The sequence below is a fragment of the Pygocentrus nattereri genome, chromosome 29 (assembly GCF_015220715.1).
Source record: "Pygocentrus nattereri isolate fPygNat1 chromosome 29, fPygNat1.pri, whole genome shotgun sequence".
In the NCBI taxonomy this organism is placed as follows: Eukaryota; Metazoa; Chordata; class Actinopteri; order Characiformes; family Serrasalmidae; genus Pygocentrus; species Pygocentrus nattereri.
Window position 1 is genome coordinate 12,005,882 of NC_051239.1, and position 21,356 is coordinate 12,027,237.

The 21,356-nt window shown below is 40.0% G+C and overlaps 1 protein-coding gene and 1 pseudogene across 4 annotated transcripts in view; both read right to left on the bottom strand.

Moving 5' to 3' along the window:
* The window catches only part of pcsk5b (proprotein convertase subtilisin/kexin type 5b), a 73,734-nt gene that overhangs the window by 32,336 nt on the left and 20,042 nt on the right, over nt 1–21,356 (bottom strand). For 2 of the 4 annotated variants that reach the window (XM_037536050.1, XM_037536051.1), the window contains exons 9-24: nt 21,238–21,338; nt 19,637–19,740; nt 17,744–17,861; nt 17,418–17,606; nt 17,074–17,210; nt 16,819–16,944; nt 16,585–16,687; nt 14,903–15,096; nt 14,178–14,262; nt 13,032–13,135; nt 11,318–11,453; nt 11,103–11,218; nt 4,058–4,160; nt 3,776–3,912; nt 1,665–1,865; nt 187–255 (exon numbers count right to left, since the gene is read on the bottom strand). In XM_037536050.1, the coding sequence (XP_037391947.1) occupies nt 187–255; nt 1,665–1,865; nt 3,776–3,912; nt 4,058–4,160; nt 11,103–11,218; nt 11,318–11,453; nt 13,032–13,135; nt 14,178–14,262; nt 14,903–15,096; nt 16,585–16,687; nt 16,819–16,944; nt 17,074–17,210; nt 17,418–17,606; nt 17,744–17,861; nt 19,637–19,740; nt 21,238–21,338 (2,023 nt within the window). Of the gene's footprint in view, nt 1–186; nt 256–1,664; nt 1,866–3,775; nt 3,913–4,057; nt 4,161–6,960; nt 9,440–11,102; nt 11,219–11,317; nt 11,454–13,031; nt 13,136–14,177; nt 14,263–14,902; nt 15,097–16,584; nt 16,688–16,818; nt 16,945–17,073; nt 17,211–17,417; nt 17,607–17,743; nt 17,862–19,636; nt 19,741–21,237; nt 21,339–21,356 lie in introns of those variants that run through there. The other 2 variants (XM_017696422.2, XM_017696421.2) reach the window with 2 other exon arrangements.
* Nucleotides 14,767–14,885, bottom strand: LOC119262849 (annotated as a pseudogene).

The window sequence follows — 21,356 nt, forward strand, 5'->3', positions numbered from 1 at the left end:
CCTTTCAGTCAACAACAGATCAGATCCATCATGTGGTTGTGAGAACATTTTCTCAGAACAGTAGAGAGGCTGGTGCTGAGCTAGGAGTTTAAAAAGATACACTAACATGCATTGAAGTATCACATCTGTTGGTATAGGACTAAGTAGGTTTTGATCTCTTGACACGACATCAGAAAGAACACCCACCACTGAGGCACTTCTGACAACCTTCCTCACAGGGAACACAGTCATCATCATCCACGTCAGCCACTTCACCTGCACAGAGGACAGAATGTGGTTATTTCGATGCTAGGAGCAGTGCAAAGGGGCATATTCGGAGACTATAATAGCCACTAAAAAAGCACTATGACTAAAGGGAATGTGTGTGCATAAGCACATATTAGAGAGGATCATGTGTGAAGAAGTATAAGAGGAGAAGAAGGCGTGTGTGTGGAGAGCGTATAGTGGCGTGTGGAGCTAAGCCCTCGGGCCGTGGCAGAGGATCCGTTTATACATGTCTGTCACTAATGATAAGAATTTGTGTTCCACCGCTCTCCGTCTCCAACACTTCGGCTCACTCAGTATCTCAGTCAAACTCTCCCTCATTCTCTCCAGGCTATCTCTCATTCTCAGTGTGTAAAGGCGATTAGATCAACAGCGCTGCGTGTTATAACCAGCTAAGGAAAATCTCTACTTTAGATTTTCCTGATACATAGTGATGGAGAAAAGATGTGAAAGTGGAAGCTCTTCAAAACTCTCACCCTTAGCAAGTGAAATGGCTCACTGTGTTTTTCTTTTTTTGTTTTAAAATGTTCTTTTTTTTTTTTTTGCTGACAGCTTAGATTTTTCTCATGAAACAAAATCATTGGGAGTGGTTTGATGCGAAATGTGCCGTTGTGTTAAAACTTGGAGAACGAACTGTGCACAACAGTAGTGATAGGAACCAGATGTCCAAAGCCTCTCAAAGCTGCCTCACAGAAGGTTATAACATGAAGTGCTTATGAATGTGCTGCCTGATGCTGGAGACCATGTTTTATAATGCTTTTAAAAGGGTTTATATGCCACCTTTTATCTTCTGTTTAACTTTATTTATGTTTCCACCTGAGGACAAGGTATGAGTTTGTGCACCAAAAACAGTCCTAATTCATTTTCACACAACCATTTTCCAACCTCTCCAACTTGGAATTAAAAAGGCTGTATGTGTTACAATGCATTTAAGTCTAATATATGCAAATAACCCCTGTTCTGATTGGCTTTTCTATGTTTTGCCTCGTTCTAAAAGCAGTCCAGACTGAAACACTCTGTATAACTTCAGAGTTAGTGGGCGGGGCTACACTGCTATAGGAGTCGTGTGTAAGTATACTGGTTTTCCTGACATCACAAGGATGTCAAAATCCAAACTGGATGATTTTTGCAGTTAAGTCGTCATATATGGACAGTTTTGGTTCTGGTTCTGATGATGGAATTCCCTTTTACATTTTTAGAGAATTGGCCAAACATCTTGCTTTTTCCTAGTAAGACTGTCAGAGGGTGTGAAAGTGAAGGAGCGTGTCCCGAGCAAGGAAAACATGCCAGTGAAGTGACATTTTTCAGCCAAAAAAAAACGAAAAAGTGTTCAGAGGATGTCGCAAAAGCACACTTTATGACAGGCGAATGCAAGAGGAGCAGAACTTTCTGGAACTGACCCACTCCGCATTCCAGCTTGACACACGTCCCGTCTTTGGAGTAGAAATGGGCGGCGCAGTGGAGGCAGAGACTGCCGCTGCTGCAGACCGAGCAGTGTGGAGGACACGACTCGCAGATGTTCTTGGAGGAAGGGTAGTGACCCTCTGGGCAGCTGTCTCGACACTCGTGGTCAAATAAGTAGCGCTCCACTCCAAACCTATCTGTCAAAACATTACACACAAATGAGAGCAGCGAAAAGAAACAGACAGAAGATGCCGCCAACGTTAACAACCCCCAGGGGTAAAACATACAGCCTAAAGCACAAGACAGCCAGGCTAGACAGGCCTAGCACTGCTAGCGCCTCTCTCTCGCTCTCGAAAATAAGTTAGTACTTTGAGTTTTTCACTCATGAAGTCTAAGACTCAATTATAACGTTATTCCTTTGTAATGGCTCCTGTGAGAAGTGGAAGATGTTGGATCTCAGTGGTTAGTTAGCTAGTTAGCTGTATCTTCCAATGTTTCAGGAGATTAGCAAAGCTGAGTGCTAGCTATGCTAATTTTAACTAAGTTAGCTTATGTGTCTCTCCCTTATTAAAAGTGTGTGTGTGTGTGTGTGTGTGTGTGTGTGTGTGTGTGTGTGTGTGTGTGTGTGTGTGTGTGTGTGTGTGTGTGTGTGTGTGTGTGTGTGTAATATATATATATATAAATAAATTCGTCCTCAGCCTAACTAAAAAAAGTTACCCCATTATTTAACAGTGGTAAACAGCTAAACATGTTTTATCGAATGGAAGGTTAAGTCTGAATTTGAGCACACTTTTTTAGTAAAATTGCAACAGATGACTGAGTAAATGATGCCATCCTACACTCCTAAAAGAGGTTATTCTTAAGGGGTTCTTCATGAAAGAGACCTGAAGGTTCCTTTATGGTTACAAGCTTCATGACAATAGCAGACAATGGTGTTATAATGATCGCTATATTTCATGGTTGTTCGCATGGAGAAGTGGTTCTTCAGACAATGTGCTGTATATCATTCTGGTTCTGCTATTGATAAGAAGCTTGTAACAACAAAGGAACCTTTACGAAAGAACCCTTGAGCCATTTTTTAGAAGTGTAGTTATGGACCAAATCATTCAAGTGTAGCTGGGAGGAAGCCTCAAATCTGTTTTTGTGGTGCAACAGAGTGTTCAAGAATACTTTGTAAAGAGTCTTCATAACAGTCTGAAATGTATTTAACATCATTTACTGATGGGGTCGGTGATATGGTGAAAAAAAAAAAAAAAGATTATCTATCATCATGATATATGAAGATGCAATACACAATATGCATTCAATAAGACAAAAAGCAGTGCCACATTTGAAAAATACTATCTAAAACTAAGTACCGAGTACTAACTCCAGTTTGACAGCACTAATTATACTCTGTAAAAAACATCAGTCAATAACAATAATGACAAGAAGAGCCATAATGCCTATCCCTATTTAAGGTATAGCCATACAAGATGTCATTGGTTTAGGTGACTGTAGGGTGTATAGGTGAGTTGCACAATATTTCTAAAAGGATCCATATTTCACTAATAGTCAGTTCACAATTGATGCTGAATTGCATACATGGGAAGCTCTGGAGCAGCTGCACATGAGGTTTAGTCAGGGTGCCCAATCCTATTCCTGCTGATCTCCCACCACAGAGAGTTCTGGCCCTATTATTCAGATGTTTCTGGGGGCCTTATGAAAAAAAAAAAAAATCATAATTTCAAAGTAAGTTCAGAACGCTTTTTTAATCCCTAAAATCATTCTTTTATCATATGAATGAATATGTTATGTATTCATATGAAACAGCCTTAGGTTGATAGATTAGGGTTTGACCTAAACCCTGCAGGGTGGTTGATATCCAGGAATAGGATTGTGTACCCTTGTTGTAAGGTCATCATGCCTAATGCCAAAGGTCAGCAAGAGGGGTAAGAAATATCTCCCAGGCATTGAGCTGTGGCAGGTAAAAATACTCCATATAAATATGCTTGACTTCAGAAGTAATGTTAGCTAAGCTGGTGTCTACACATTGGCACATTCTGAGCTGACGTAAATCATGTAGCTGTGCCTTTTTGCACTGCCTAGCAGTGACTTGAAATGTTACCTTTGTTGCAGCTGGTGCACTTGTCGGGACCCACGTCACTGCACTCATGGCATGTATGGTGGCAACGATGACACTGCCAGTCCCTCTCAAACTTTCCAGAATTGCAGTTCCTTACACAGCGTCCATCGTCCATGACCCTGCAGGAGAGGGTAAAGTATGTAGTAGCTAATATGAAGTGAAATCTGAATGATATTATATAGTTTGGTTCTTTGGCACCAAGTCAAATCTCTGTCTTGTTAACTCTATCCCAGTAAGGCAGGTAACTACAGGGTACTGTGTTACCTGGTGAACAAGCAGCTGAAGCAGTCATCATTCTTTGGTCCTGTGCACTTGTGGCAGGTAATGTCACACGGTTTACAGCCCCCATTTTCTGTCAAATATTCACCTGTTAAAGTGATAGAGGAAACTATTTCACATACACCTGTCAAAATGCATTCACGCCTCACAAGTATCATGATGCTTTGAGCTGAACATGAAGATTTAACTACTTCAGGTAGACATTAGCTGGGCAGTTAACTCCAGCAGCTTCTCTCATACGAGATATGGGCAGTAAACTAACTTACCGCGACTTTGTAATAATGTGACTATAATAATATTAAAGGTTTGAACCTAAAATTCTCATTGTTTTCAAAGTTAAAAGAAAAAAGTCCTCTACTGCGTAGTTACCCAGTTATATGTGTATTTAGTGTTTAACAATTTTGAATCATACCAAACTAATCAAGGGGAAATTTGAGATTCCATGATGTATTTTATCGTCTCCTAAAGAATTATAACTTCAAAGAAAGATCAGAGCTTTATATCCCTAAAATGATTCATTTCTGCATAACAGATTCATATTATTCATACATAATAGCCTTGAGCTGCCTCCAGTTCATATAACAGTTCTTAATACACTAAGCAAGTATTGTGCACTCACACAAAGCCGAGTGAAGATGAGACTGAAGAGGCTTACCTTTCTTTTACCTGTTCTCATGTTTAAAGGTTTGGAAAAGGGCCCTGGGAATATGCCAAACCGATTCATGTTTCAGGTTCTAGACAGTGCAGTGCACGTTTCAGATGCACAGATCAAAATACTGTCAGTGCTTGCGAGAGCCCACACCATAATTAAACCCCATTCACCACAGAACAATTAAGTCACTATCAGCGCTTTCAGGTAGGCTCTATTATACACATATTTTCAGAACCATTTTCCATTCCCACTTGTTGAAACGCGGTTTACATTAATCCATCTAGTTGCTTCCACCTAAGATTTCAGAGTTTAAGAGCCGCAGACAGGAATCATCGTCTTAATATTAATTGCTTTGCCTTACAAGTCTTCATTGTCTGAAATAGATTAAAAGTGAAGGGAGCACTCCTGGCAAAATGAAAAATGTTTGGTAAAACATGCCAACTTGCCTCCTACAGTGGTGCCATAGTAGTTAAAGTCAAGGACCACCCCACACTCTGATTACGTATCTTAGAGGTGGGAAGAACTTTTGAAAAACTAGTTTGAAAAGTCCCTAATTTTTTAAAAATAAAAAGCTCAGTATGTACAGTATTCTACAAAGTAATGCTAAAATGCTTCCTTAGTACATAAATAGAACCATCAAAATGCCAGGGCCCTGGTTCCCTGAAGAGCTCTAAAAACACACAGCATAGCCTCTGACCACAAGCTGAGGGACACATTCTGTGGGCAGCTGAGAGTTTTCCCATAAAGACAGTGGGAGGTCTATAGCCTGATGACCTTCCTTCTGACCCAAGGGTTCCCGGTCTGATACACCCTATTGAATTCTGATGCCCCTAAATAGAACGCCCACAAATGACCCCACATGACCCCATCTAGCCTTACACGACCTTAATCAACCTGCCAGTCACTGAGAATGTGGAAACATAGGCCAAAGCCAATGTCATAGGTCATACCCAGAAGCTGTTTAGAGATTGATTGAACATTCTTCAGGAGGTGCTTATATTGATCAGTAAAGTAGGTTCAATGAGTACATAAGATTTTTTTTCCCCCTAAAAATCCTGCACAAATGTCCATCTTTCATTAATGATTTTTAAAAGTTAAAGAGCCCAGAAAGTGATAGTGTGGCGGTGGATGTGGAGTTAGCGGGGGTGGGGGGTTTGCACAATACACAGTGAAAAGACATTTGCCAGCTTTGACCAGTAGAAACAAGGGAAAAGTTATCAGCTGGACATTAACCAAGTATTTCTCCAACACCACAACACTGAGCAAGACTGCTGCGAGAAAAGCTTTCACTAGATACAATTGCGCAATCATCGAGAATATGAGACGCTACATCCTGAGGAATAAAAATGAAAAACTAACCAAGAGGAAAAAGAAGGATGTTTGGAGCACTGAGGCCCATCTAAATTGGTTGGCTAAGCTATTGATGTTATGAAGTTCAAACTGCAAATAAAGTTACATAAACTTGCACTTGTTTTGACAGTTTTCTAACCAAAATAAAAGCAGTCAAGTAAACGTCATAATAAGAACAAAAACATATTGTTCTGAATAATAGCATATTTGCTGCCCACTGCAATTTCGCTATATTATATTTGCAGATATTCAAATACTTTTTGAGTAACATTGACATTTAACATTCTAACCAGACTTTGGACCTTCTTTAACCTCATATTTCAGATTTCACCATGCAAAATGTACCTGACAATATAGAGGAAAAAAATACTTTTTTAATGTAATGTGGACCTCAAATATTCAAACAGTTTCCTTTTAGGAGGAAACAGCCACAGATCAAAACAAGCAGCTGTGGAAATACTCTGTCTCTTTTAAACTCATTGTCACTACCTAGAAGGGCTTGTGTTGTCCCCAACACATATGACTTGGGATTCTCTTGGTCAAGCAGCGAATTGTTCCCCTCAAAACAAAGCCCTTTTGTGAGGAAACAACAAGAGAACCAATACATTCCAGGACCACAACCTGACTGGAACAATTGGAACTCAGGACGAGACAAAAATTCACAACCAGAGTTTTGCCTGAACACCCCGAACAGTTCTACTAACACATTTTTTCCATGCAATTTTGTAAGATGATTCTCTGTGTTTGCATCAAATGTGCCCCGTCTTTGTAGGACACTCCTTACCAAAACAATGTAACTTCTTGAACCAGTGTACGCTCGGCTGGACATCATTTAAATGACCAAAGCAAATCAGTTAACAAAAATAAATAAAAAAGGGCCAAATCATCACTTAATTTGCACTCTCAGAGGAGTCCTGTTTTTATTTTAAAATTCATTAATAAAAAGATCAGTAAACTGTTCTGTCCAGTTCTCTCTATGAAAACAAAACATTTTTCTCAGGGCCCTTACTACAACAAATCCTTATCTATCTCGTGGCAGGTGGCTAAAAACAGAAATAATAAATTTAATTTAAAAAAAAAAAAATCATGTTTTACCCTACCACATCAAACAAAACTGGGCTCAGAAACATATTTAGGTTAATAGTGATCAAAATACATATGTACATTTAAAAAAAAAAAAAAGAAGAAGAATCAAACTGCCAGAACAGAATAAGTGTAAAACATTTATATAATCCTATATAACATTAGTTATGTAACATTGCATGTACTGTACTTGCAGACAATTTATGATCATAACGTTTTCTCACGTCATGAATTCGTAATTAAAATGAAGTGGCGGAACAGAATCCCACCCGCACAAGTCTCAACTGAACTGCAACCATTTATAAATCATTTTTTATAAATAAAAGGTTATGTCGTCTTAAACCACATGGCCTAAAAATGAAAATAAATCAATTATTCATAAATAAAAGACATAAAAATCTTCTTACTTTAAGCACAGGTGGAATGGTCAAATATGTTTTATAGGGATGCAAAACGCTAGCCGGTTTCGCCTACTACCATTAGTAAACAAACATTTTCTGAGTGTTATTCTGAATCCCATGACGTGTACAGGTCCCTTTCTTCCTATGGTATGATGTGTAGCAGGGAATATGTATACCGTTATGGTTTTCCAGATTTCCATCATTTTGGATTAAAAATATAATAATTCCTACGAATTCACAGATAAGTGTTGGACCCTGTCACAGTGGATCCATCGCCAGGGGTTCAACACCCCCCCCCCCCCCCCCAAAAAACAAAAATACAAAGCCCATTATATCTGTAACAATCCCATAATATTGATAGCACCAGTTGTTTCTGAAATAAACATCTTTTTTTAAAGAGTATATGAGAATTGATTATGCATTATACTCGGCAATAAACTACTAAAACCAAGTGTGAATAATGGACTATGCTGCATGGCCATCTGAAGTCCTATAGACAAAAAAAACCCCTCATTTAAAATGTCATTTTCAAAATAACCCACTGATGCGTGAACGGTCACAAGAAGGCGACAAAGGCTGAAATCACGGATGAAAGGATAAAGTTTGACTGAAGGCTGAACAGACAGTGCAGTGCATAGCACACACATAAAACCATTATAACGCTTCACTGGGTGTCATTAGGCCTTGCGTGGCAAGCCATTTCCACATTTAATCCTTTCTCTCAAGCCATCCATCACAGACCACCTGGACACACAGTGTCACTGCAATGAATTCCACAATATGAAATTGCCTACTGCAGAGTAGCTTTGAAAAACTATAGATAATAGAGCATATGTGCGTTAATCAATTACTCTGAAGGCATATCAAGGATGCCCAGTAGTGACAAAATGGAAAAATAAAGGGGGGTGGGTTAGAGACAAATCGCATGCCATAAATGATTAACTGCTCATCACTTAGTTTGAGGACAACTGCTGGTTTTCAAACGTTTTTTGAACCCTGTTATGCATTGAAAACAAGTCCTGTTTCATACAGAGTGTGTGCTGATAGTTAAAGACGCACAGGGGAAAACAAACACATACGCAGACAGACATTTAAGAGAGCCTGAGGTGATGAATTTCTAAACAGTGAGAGATCCCGAGTCAAAAACTGACCTCACTTATCAGCAATAACAGTGACGTTAACGGCAAAAATTAGGCCACTTTGTACGCAAGGCCAGGTCTTTGCTGTACTGCAGTGAAAAAAAATCCTGTTTATGGATAAAACTATGACATGATTGACTACTGTTAAGCTTAGGCCTTCCCTTTGCTCAGAGAGGTGTAGCTGAAGCTGAAAACAGTTTAGGGGTTCAGTGATGGTTTCAGATTTATCTATAAAATCCACAAAACTGGGCATTAGCCATCATACTTTTAAACTGGAGACAAAAACAAAGAAACATCACTTCTTCAGCGTGCCTCTCTGACTTTATCTCTGGACCCAAAACAAAAAAGGTACAAAAATTTGGCATCCATGCTTTGGTCACAAAATACTGACATGTATGATTTGTAGTTTATTATTGATCCCAGTCACAACACCCTGACAGTTTCTTCCAAAAACCATGCACACACACCCACACACACACACTCACTCGCGCACACACACAGGTAAAGGTAGGTTTGTTGTAGTTCTGGCACCGAGAAACCTCTCAGCATTGTCCCATATTAGAGGTTCTCGATTGGAAATATAAATTAGCGGAATGTGAGTGGCAGATGGGGCCGGAATGGTTTCTTCAGCCCTTTAGAGAACATGTTCTACAGCACAGCTGTTGCAGAACCTTCCTCTGGCATAGATTGTTCTTTTTCACCAGCACACAGAAACTTCCCTCAGCCCATGATTCTTCATTTGCTTTCCACAGAGCAGGAAGAGGAGAGAGAAGGGGGGGAAAGCATGGCAGTCGATTTGGGCCAGAAATCAGGAAATGATGCAAATCAGGTGATCAGGTCAGGTGAGACAGGTTTTAAATCCGGCAGATTGGTCGAGGGAAGGAGGAGGTCCATGTGTGATTTGGAATCCGTCATGAAAATAGTCATGAAGAAAGATCATAGGGAGGAAAAGGAGAACAAATATTTAGAAAGTGATCAGCAATCAGTATTTCTGGGCTTTGTTTTTACAGTGGTTGAGTTTGGTTGTTGATACTGTCATTATTACACACTCTGTGTCAATCACTGGTGTCCTCCACTGTAAAATTAAGCCTTTTTTCATCCATTATAAATTCTCAAAGTAAGCTTGGGTAGCATTTCCAAAAAAATGTGGAACCTTGATTAAGGATGTGCACAGGTACTTGGGTATTCTTTTTCATCCAAGGTGCCAGTATTTAGACACTGATATCACTGTTTTGTATAGAAAATAAGGCTAACAGTTAGGTGAAATTGATTTTTTCATCAAGAGGACTAAAATGTGAACGTTTTTGAGTAAACATGTATATTATATTACACTTTGTTATTCAGAAACACGTGTGCCTTTAGCGTGAATGTGCTGCCAAGAATGCGTAGCTAAGAATATGAAGCTGTACCACGGACTAGGCCCAACTACTTTAGCAGATGTTAGCTAGGTGCAAAAACATGCTGGCGCATCATCTACCAAAAAAAAGAAAAAGTCCTCATCAGCATCTTGCATTTAGAGGGGTTTACAGTGGAAGTCTGCATGGTAGACGTACCACCATAATAGCTTGTGGCGTGGGGCTAATTTTCAGTGTCTGGCAAATTAATAAATAGCTGAAATAAAGTGATAATTACTTTATTAAAAAAAGGCAAAAGTCTAATAGTAAAATAATAACATTATTTTAAATAGATATTAAAAAAAAGCAAATCACATGAACATGGGTGAGTCATGTGAATTGCTTTCTTGTAGGCTAAAGGAACACCAGAGCCTTCAGGCAGTCAGAAGGCCACAGTCGTGAAAAGTACTCTTTCACAGTGAATATGCAACAAATGTAGCACAGAAAAAGAGAGCAGTACGCATCTCTCTCATCGAAAACTGAAAAATACATGAGCCCCTTTATACTGGTTTAATCAAGGGTTAGCGTGAGCCATTGGCTCATCTGAAGAGGCTTTTTTCCATGATTCTTCCTTCTCTGCGATTAACCAAACATCCCTTCAGATGGACACTCAAATGTCAGAATTAGCCAGAATGCACATCCCTAACCCAAGGTGAATTTAAGATTGTCCCAAGTTCTTCCACCACAAGTAAACTTTGAGATAGTTTTGTGAAAAAACATTTGTATGCTGGACAAATTAGTTGACAAGGTGTAGTTAATTCCTTGCAGAAAAGTAAATGAAAAGCTGTACATCTGCCATTAAGCAGGCAGTGCTGGTGGCAATGCAGTAGTAATACAAAGGTGACAAAGGGCCATCTGTCTCCTCAACACTTCTATGAAACCTAAAACAATGGATTTATGCCTCAGGCAGAAGCTCTGTGACTAAAGAAACAGAAAGCAGGAGGAAATGATTAACAGACAGGAGGGCTGAAAGCCTGGAGGAAAGAAAGCAGGCAAATAAACTGTACTCACCATCTTTGCAGATTGTGCTGACGACACATACGCCATTTTCTAGGTTGTAGCCGTTCACACAGGTGCTGCAGTTCCTCTCCCCTGGGCCTGTGCATGTGTAACAGGTATGGTCACACCTGGGGGAGGAACCAGAACAAAGCACTCAGACTTCACACACCTTTAATTACACAAGTAGTCTTTGCTGAGGGCACAGTTAAATATGGTGCAGTACTGACTTGCGGCAGAACTTCTGGACCTCCCTGAATTCTGTATGCTCTGCCATGTAGTATCCCGCACTGCAGGTGGGCACACACCGCCACTCCTCCAGATAGTATCCCTCTGCACATTTAGTGCATGCCTCCATACCAGTACCTGAGTAAAAGACACATGCTTAAAACTACCAAGCAAGCAGTCATTCACCTCTGATACAAATTATATGCTACTTCCATACACCCAACAAACTCAAATGTAGTTTAAAGGGGCATTCTGTCCTAAAATATGTTATTTGTTCTGCAGTATTCTGTAACGCATTACTATCCCCAAGCCTGTCTTCAAGTTTTCGTTCATCAGTGTTCTTTCACTACAATGCACAGCATGCGTTGTTCAAATTCATCATACAACTGAGAAACCCTGTGGCCCCTGTGGTGTTGACCCATCTTGACTGTTAACTACACTCACTGGCCACTTTATTAGGTACACCTTGCTAATGAAAGGTTAAACCCCCTTTTGCCTTCAGAACTGCCTCAGTTGTTCGTTGCATACTTTCAACAAGGTGTTGGAAACTTTCCTCAGAGATTTCGGTTGGTTATTTGAGTTACTGCTGCCTTTCTATCACCTGGAACCAGTCTGCCCATTCTCCTCTGACCTCTCACATCAACAAGGCATTTTCGTCCACACAACTGACCGCTCACTGGATATTTCCTCTTTTTCGGACCATTCTCTGTAAACCCTAGAGATGGTTGTGCATGAAAATCCCAGTAGATCAGCAGTTTCTGAAATACTTAGACCAGCCCGTCTGGCACCAACAACCACGCCACGTTCAAAGTCATATAAATCACCTTTCTTCTCCATTCTGATGCTCAGTCTGCACTTCAGCAAGTCGTCTTGACCACCTCTACATGCCTACAAGCAATTGAACCTAATAAAGTGGCCAGTGAGTGTATAGCTTAATAAATATAACAAAACTTAACATTAGTGAAAGTATAACCTCAGTCAATGAACTGAAATTGTTTTTTTTTTTTAAAAACACACACACACACACACACACACACACACACACACACACACACACACACACACACGGGGATTCTATCTTTATACAGCACAAAATGGCCTCCAGAGACAAGTTCACAAGTTTGTACCCTTAGCCAAAAGAAAGGAGGCAGCTAGCAGGCTAACTTTAGGATCTGAGGGGTAATTTCTGTTTGAGGCAGAAGAAGCTGAACTTTTTCAAGTTTCTCTCATCTTCAAGAGACATAATCTGAAATGTTTTTTTAGTTTATAAACTAGATCATTTCACTTTGGGGCTATAGCACTACTGTATGTATTTTGTCAAGAGTCCCTTTAAAAGCATAACATTCACAAAAAACTGAAGAAAAAGAAAAAAAATTCTCAAATCAATCTTTGACAAAAGTACTACAAACCATATATGACCTTCCACTGAATCTATATTACTGCACAAGTTACACAAGACTGTTCCTTCTGGCACAGAGACAGTGCGCTAATACGCAAACAAACTAGGCAAATTCGTGGACGGCTCCTGCATACAAAATGGATTCTAGTGTTTAGAACAAATTCTCTTGCAGAAAATACTGAGACAAGGTGGAGGAAACAAAAACGAAACCAGCTTAAAGCGATTAAAAAAAACCAAGATGGGCGTATGACATTTAACATGTAAATCTTTTGTGCATACAGGAAAAATAAATAAATAAACAAACAGAGTATGTGTACCTGCGCAGGTAGCACAAGCAGGATGGCACTGCTCGCACAACCGTTTGTGCCCATTATAGTATGTGCCCGGGTCACACGTCAACTGGCATTTGTTCCCCTGTAGACTAGCAGGGAGAGAGAGAAATAAAGAAGGATACAATCAGAGATTTACACACACAAAAAAAAATAAAAAATAAATAAATAAATAAATAAATAAATAAATAAAAAAACCACCACCCAACAACAACGCCCAACAACACCAACACACACACAAAATATTTTTTTTCCTCATTGGGTTCAAATTCAGCATTTAAGCTGACATCAGCAGCACAAAACTGTTGTAAATCAATCACTTTTTAAAACATTTTAAGGAATAACAGCCTATTAAAGCTTTCCCACAACAGCAGTAAACCGCATACTTTGACTAATGATATTGACTTCCTTCAGAAATTTAAGTAGACTCCTATTACCATTTGTTAGTTCAATGGCCTTGAATTACAGACAAATTAAAAAAACAAAAAAAAAAAAAAAACACTACAAATCAAATCCCACAAAAGCAGAAAATGTAGCATGAGCTAAATTTCAGTCCTGTCGGCCACCTTTCATACCTGCAGTAGTCTAAACAAGTCTGAAAAGCTTAAACAAAGTAAGGATTAAAGTCCAAATGTGCGGGTGAACAACCTTTATGGCCAATCCAGAGAAGTCACTCCTGGAACACATTTTAAAATCGCTCACAGAACACAGCTGCTCCGCATTAGGAGGTTCTCTCTGCACCATAACCCGTTTTTCTTCCCTTCTTTCTTTTTCCACCTCCTTCACTCGAGCGTCTTCTAACGCTATCGCAGAGTGCACCAGGGAATGCTGAAGTGAGATTACTCTCTAGAGAGTGCGGTGTTTCGCCACATATTTGAACCTCAGAAGCTGGACAACAACATTTCCATAGACGTTCATTCATTTCCATGGACGTTTCCTTGCTAATGATACAGAGTTCTCGAGTTGCAACATTCTAATGATATAAGGATACAGTGGAAGTCAGCAAGGCTGTTCCAACTACATTTCAGGCCAAATCTTGGCTAGAGTTTTGACACACTGGCAGGAAGAGTGTAGATACCAGACCACAGAAACGTGCTCTGATATGTGGAACAGGCTGCATGGAAGAAGAATTACCTGAGCCCCGGCCTGCATTCTGTGCAGATATTCACGGAGGTACATTTCTTGCAGTTCTCGCTGCATTTCCGGCACATGCTGGTGTCTGCGACAGAAACGGTGTAAAACCTCAAGCACAATGTAATTATCCCACTGAGCTCATTATAACTCTTCAGATGATTGGTGTGTTTATAGTGCCGTGGTTAAAAGTCTGGGGTTTTGAGAGGAAGGAAATAACGGTGGATAAAACATTCTCTTCGTAAAAGAAGAATTAATGCCTGTTGCTGTACTGGTGGTCCTCTGATTACAGAAACAGTATAGAAGTAAATGGAAAGTGGAAAACACGTGCATCGTTCTGAAGGTGCCGATATAATGTCTATGGTCTGTAATAGTAAAACAGATTCTAGAAAATTATAGTAATATTTAAGCATGTGCTCCATTTTCTCATTGGCCAAAATAAAATCACCAGGCTATTTCCACATGTTCAAAAAAAAGGCATTCATTGTATTTCTTTAAATTATTCATAATCTTACTAAAATAATAGTGGTGAGATTTCATGATGCTACATCAATTAAATCTAAACACTGAGCACAGAGATTTATACCACAATGACTTACAGCATCTGGTATTCCCAGGTGGTGTTCCATCTAAGTACTAACCAGACCAAACCCTGTTCCGCTTCCGAGACCAGACGGGATCGGGCGTTCTCAGACTGGTATGCCCGTAAGCCTACCCCCATGACTTACCATGGTCTAGGTAGGAGCCTTCAGGGCAGGCATAGACACACATGTTGGCTCCCTCTCGGAGGTAGAGTCCAGGCCGGCAGGAAGTACACTGATCGCTGCGACTGCCAACGCAGGACTCGCATAGAGGCGTACACTTCTTACAACGTCTCTTATCGTCTCGGAAAAATCCAGACGGACACTCAGGCACACACATCCTGAAGGGGCGAGAGGCAGGGATGGAAAGAGAGGCAGAGGAAGTGGGAGCCGTCTGAGACAGACAACACAACAGCTGACAGCCATGAGGAAAATCTTTCCCCAAGAAACAAAGGCAAAAGTCACAGGCTGAAAAATTCATTAGCTGCAGATGCGTTTCTCAAGTGTAAGTGCGTGTACATGCACTCATGTAAGAGAGAAAACCAAATCAGTCACTAACACAAATGCCTAGCAATGAGATGTGTTATCAGGGGCATGTTGACACATCTGTTGTCAGCATGTGCCATGATGTTTTTCTAGAAGCTAACTGATCTTAGCACATTTTATCAACTCAAACTGATTCCGTTTTTTTACCCACATCATCCACACCTATCCAGATATTTACAACAACTTACTGTGGCCTCCCGTCTACATGGAAACACCATTTGAGGTTGCTGCAAGTGAGCTTTTTGCCATCACCAGAATAGACTTTTATTGTTTGCCTTTTTAAATGCTGTTTTGTGGACGGGCAAAACGCAGCTTTCTTAAATTGCTGACATCAGGCTTTTAACTTGTGGATGGTTGTCGTTTTCATTAATTCAGTCTTAAATGCTCTGACAGCTGGGCTGTTTGTGTGCTCAGCATTTTGCTGGTTGATAACATGCTTACAACTGAATTTAGCTTCATGCTGTGGTGTCAAGGCTTCAGAATCTATTCTGCAGTTCTTTTAACCCAGATGTCGATTAAGACACACAACTATCAATTATCAAATGATCAATTAACCAAATGATCAAGGCACATATGTTTAGAATAATTCAATTATTTGGAATCAAATAATGAAAAGAAAAAAAAAAAGAAAAATTCAACTGGGATTAGGTAAAAAGTCAGAAAGACTCTTCTCTGCCTGATCAGGACTCATCAGAATGGACTGGAGGTTTTGGAGACAGTGGCATGGCAATGGCAATGTAAACAAGCCCACAGCTGCAAATGGCAGAGCTCATTTCTTCGCTTTTAAAGCTTTTATTTTCTGGCAGTAGTTAGAGAGGTCGGCCAGCCTGAACAAGCCTAATATTACTATAGCACGCTGCTGCAACTTTGATCAAAATCTCTCTTTCAGCTTCACACTCTACATTTTGTGCAGTAAACGTGTTTTTAAGTTGCTGGATATTTGACATTTTATTGCACAGAAACTGAGTGTGAGTGAAGGTTTTTTTTGTTTTGTTTTTTTGAAGCAGAGGGAATTGTCCTGATGTGTAGACAAGAACAGTATCAAGTCTGTTAATGAAATGTTTGAAAAGCATTATAACAAAATCATAGCAATTATGATTATATGGACAGAACAAACTCAGCCTACATCAACCATTAAAAAAAAAAAGACAACTTAAATTTATTCCCTAGAGAATGAATTAAATCAGACAGAAAATTGGAAGATTTAGAAGATCTGTTATATCCTGCACTACCAAAATGCTAGTCAGTATCCATGCACATGTATGTCTATAGGTGCACTGTACCTGGTGTTGTTCTTAAACTTGAGAAAGTAGTGCAGGCAGTTGATGCACTGATGAGGCCCAGGGCCCTCACAACCATTATCACTGCACTCAGGGTCACAGGGGCCTTTTCAAGAGAAGACAGATTTACAGGATCAAAGAATGGAACTTTGGAACTCTACTTTGGGTGGACAGAATGCTTAAAAGGAATGCCTTGGCAACCTTTCTGATGTTAGTGAGAACGAAGATCAGACCTACCCACATACTCCTCACTGTACTCTTCATCAACCTGAACCTCCACCGCAGAGCGAGGCTTCTCACTACGGAATGAGTACGGGTGCACTGAGGTACCATAAAGCACCAGCGACCACTCCTTCAGTTTGCCTGGAAAAACACATCAGTGAGCAATAACTAGAAGTAGGCAGATGAAACACTATGTTCCTGCCTTCTTCTTGCCTACAAAGCTAAATGGAAATTATGTTTATGAACTAGGTGTCTGGTCAGCATATGTACCTGGAGTTTTCTGACTGCGGAGTTGTGAGGGTGTGTCATAGATCTCGAGTATCCAGTCTCCGGCAGCTTTCTCCCCCCAACAGTGGGTAGTCATGAACTCCCAGTTCTTAAAGCCTTCCATTGAGTGGTCAAACAGCCTATAACATCACAAAGCACAAGTAAACTAAGCCATTCTAAAGCAACCTTTACACAATGACCCAGCAAGTCGTTGAAATGACAGATGGAATAACTCTCGGTAACCCTGGAAAATTTCAGTTAGAACTGAAGAGAACTGATGCATTCAGCAGAAACGTCAATGCATTGCTACAAAACTAGATGTCACTCTTATAAGCAAGGCATTTTACCTGTTGGCGAGGAGCTGAGACTTCGTCCCTGACGGAGAGGTAAGGTTAATCGACAGGTCTCCTCGTCGTGGATGAGTAATTGTGATGCGTACCACAACATGCTCCAAATAAATGACATGATTATTTGCATTATCCGTACAGCCTGTTGCCTTGTACACGGACCGAACCACGTGCTCCGGACGAATTGTCCTTTGGGAAGAGTTATGATATATTAGCAGCTTCACAACAGCAAAATAAACGTGAGCTTTTTAGACATATGGTAGTATGTGAGTCTAAGGAGGAGCCATTTGGATAAGACTTGCCATTGTGATGACTTATGTGAGTACCTTATCTGCTTATCAGCATTCTCTACGCATATGTGCTGGGGGGGAACTGGTTTCCATCGCTCAGCTTCTTTGACCATGGCTTCGGCGTCCATGAGCCCAAAGCCGTACAGATGACTTACTGTAAATAAATGCAGCACGTGCATAATTAAACAAGCAGCCATAGAGACCAAGTGCAAAAAATAGGTGAATGCCTTGATGGTGTAATGGACACGTAAGGGTTAATGGTTAAGCTTATTTTGTAAGTCTTCAAATATGCTAAAATATTGAAGGTAGAGCTATAATGATACACATTCACTTTCAGATTTTGTAAAAATTGAGGTCAAAAATTTTGATTTTTTGTAATTTGTGTTAAAATTGATACAGACTGCACAGTTTGGTTTGGCTCAGATATATAAACGTTTTCACATAGAACTTCCTCACACCACCTTCACCAACCCCAACAAAATAATTCCCAAAAATCACAACCGCTAGAATTTATAAGTGACTTCAGAAAAATGAAAAAGGCCATTTATTCAGTGCACCCAGACGCCTAGTTTGATCAGTAACAGCTGTTTCTACAAAAGACTGCAAGTGAAAGAACGTTGATAGATTGTTTGTTTATTTTGTGTACATTTTTCTGTATGGTATTGAAGTTCTTACATTCTTAAATAAAGGACCTGAAAATTAGGTGTGATTATAATGTATCTAGACATAACGGTTGTTTAGAACAGTGTCACACTGTGGCAATTAAGCAGAGTTTGTACTTGGCTGCTATCTGAAAATACTCTCAGACAGAGATTATCAGGAGGATAGAGATTTTCCATCATCTCACACAGATTTGTTTTTAGAATCAAACTTTATCTAAATGGTACCACAGGATAATCCCCTTATTGAATATTATGTGATAACCATAAACCATGTTTGTTATTTATACATTGACTATGCTACCCATTAAAATACAGGCCAGTTATAGAAAACAAGCTGCAGCAGGCCAAAACTGAAACAGCAGACTAATGCAAGCAAACAAAACAGCTCCTTACTCCATATTATATTCTGTAGGACATGAACTGATTGCTTTTTTAACCTGCATATTACATCATACATCAAACAAGAGGTTATTCAGAGTTCATCGTTTACATGTTCAAAGCCTAGGTGCTTATTGCTGCATCTACAGCTTAGCATTGTGCTCCTCAGCTGCATCGCTTTGACAGAATTCAGTTTTACATTGTTTTAATTCAGTAAACGTTCTCACTACAACTCAGCATGCATTTCACACAGCCGCTGTGAACCCCTGCAACGTCACCCCATCCTGACTGCCATTCATCTGTGGGCTAATAAATTCAGCCAAGCTAGCACGAGTGTAACTCTGTACATAATGCATAATGGGGGGGTGAACACATTTCAAACAGCCCACCCATAAAATTCACCCCAAAGCAGTTCCTCCTCACTTAAGAAACCCTTCTTTAAGTCGTTAAATTGTACGCACTACTGTAAACTACTGCAGCACCACTATAGGACGCGAGTTGGCATGTTTACAACAGATGTAGAGATGGTTACGTTTGTGTTATATTTATGGTGGCCGGGATGTCCCTTTGATCTATTTAAGGAAATCAGAGTACAATGTTTACGTAACTGAACATGACTGGAGTTGTTCAGGGTTATAGTATTTATGCAAACATCTTAAAATTCATAAAGAAGAAAAGCTTTAGCCACTGTTGATGCCTCTGGCACTTGACTACCTGGCATTTAAATGTAAGGTTTCTGAGGTAGTTCTTCAGAATTATTGCACTGGACTGACAGCAGGCAGTGATGAAACAGCTCATTTTTTTTTGGCCCCTGGGTTTTAATATGCAAAGCAGGTTAGCGAGAAACTATAAAACAACAAGAGTTCATAAAGAATTCAAAAGCTGTTACCATTGTATCCTGCTGCATTGGTTTTCCAGTCAGGAGCATTGAGGTGGCCGGCACGAGATGTTTTGACAATGATGTGCTGCACATCCCGCCACGTGAGGAGAGGGCTGCAGGACAAACCAGCAAGGAAACAAACAATATGAAAATGATACTGCACTCAGAGGAACCAAACTACTTCTACCCATTCCTTTTTAATGTGTCCGTTGCTTTTTCTCCTCGTGGTTCATTCTGGCTGCTTCCCTAACGCACCATGAAGAGTGGGATCTAAGATCAAACCAAAGCAAGATGTCCGCCACGTGTCTCTGAATGGCAAAGTAGTGTTAAAAAAAAAAAAAAAAAAAGGGCATATAATATGTGAGTGAGTAAGTTTTGCCGGGAATGTGTCATCACATGGCAGCCATATGCTGAGGTTTTGCTCAAAATTTCCTGTGTAAGATCAAACTTGGTCCCTGCGAAACAGGCAGGCAGTGTTCTGCTAACTAGAAAGCTCTGTAGCCTTTCATTTCAAAACGGAACCAAAGTAAAACGGTTTGAAAGCTTTACATTTTTCAGAGAGGACGAGGGACGCAAAGGATCCATATCAAATGCACAGAAATAGAAATGTTTGTTATACAGTGCTGTGCAAGTGTTTTAGGCACCTAAAAACACAATTTCACCTCATAAAAACAACATAATATCACAGTAAACACAAAACATGAAAACTAAGTACTTTTCTGTACAGTCATATGAAAAAACTAGAACACGTTTCAAATGTTTGCCGTTTCACAGATTTTCTAAGTGAAAATACATTAAATGTTCTGGGTTCTGTAAATCACAGAGGTGGAAATATCAAAATCTGGGTCAGTTCTTCTTACACTGGTGTTGAGCTTTGTTCATTGATGGGATCACAAACTCAGAAGTGTTCAAACACGTTTTGGATGCAAACCTGCGGAAGTCTGCAAACAAATTGCTCAAGCAACAGATACGGATCTTTCAGTAGGATGACAATCGGAAAGACACCAGCTGCCACTTGGAATGGTCCGGTTAAAATAAACGCCACTTGGCTAGACATTGTTTCCCAACCCAGTGAACTTGCATACGTTTTCAGGTATACCACAAATGTCCAAATACTTCTGGGGGCCATTGTATGTCACATATCTACTGGGATTACTCATGATTCAAACATTTATGCAGGTCATCTAGTATTTTGGTGAAACCTGGCAAGTTTCCGCAAGCCTGTGACTTAGGACCTCATTTAAAACAAAGTCTCTAATAGAGTTTAATTGCTTCCATTTATCTCCAGACTCCAAATATTAGCTTTATATTCCTTTCCAGTTGGACTGTAATTAATATTAACATCACCACACAGTTAGAACAATAATCTTGCGGGAAATGCAGGAGTCCCGTTTCATCGTTGCTCAAGCCCAGCTCAGATCTCACAAAACGGTATCTAATACTGAGAAATATCCTCTGTAAGCCATCATTTCATATTATGATGTGTACCGTCTTAAAGCTAAGAGCTTTGTAGTTTTGTTAAATGTCTTTAAGGAGCAATCTGGTTGGTGTAGTGTGCTAATGTATGAGGCCTGGTGGATGGGTCAGTTTAGATTTGAGTGGTGTCTTACTTTGCTTCCAAGGCAAGAGCAATGATCCCAGCAGCCATAGGAGCTGATGCTGACGTTCCGGTGTGACTGTCTGTACAGCGCTGCCTTAGATCTGTAGTGATCTAAAGAGAGGAAATGAG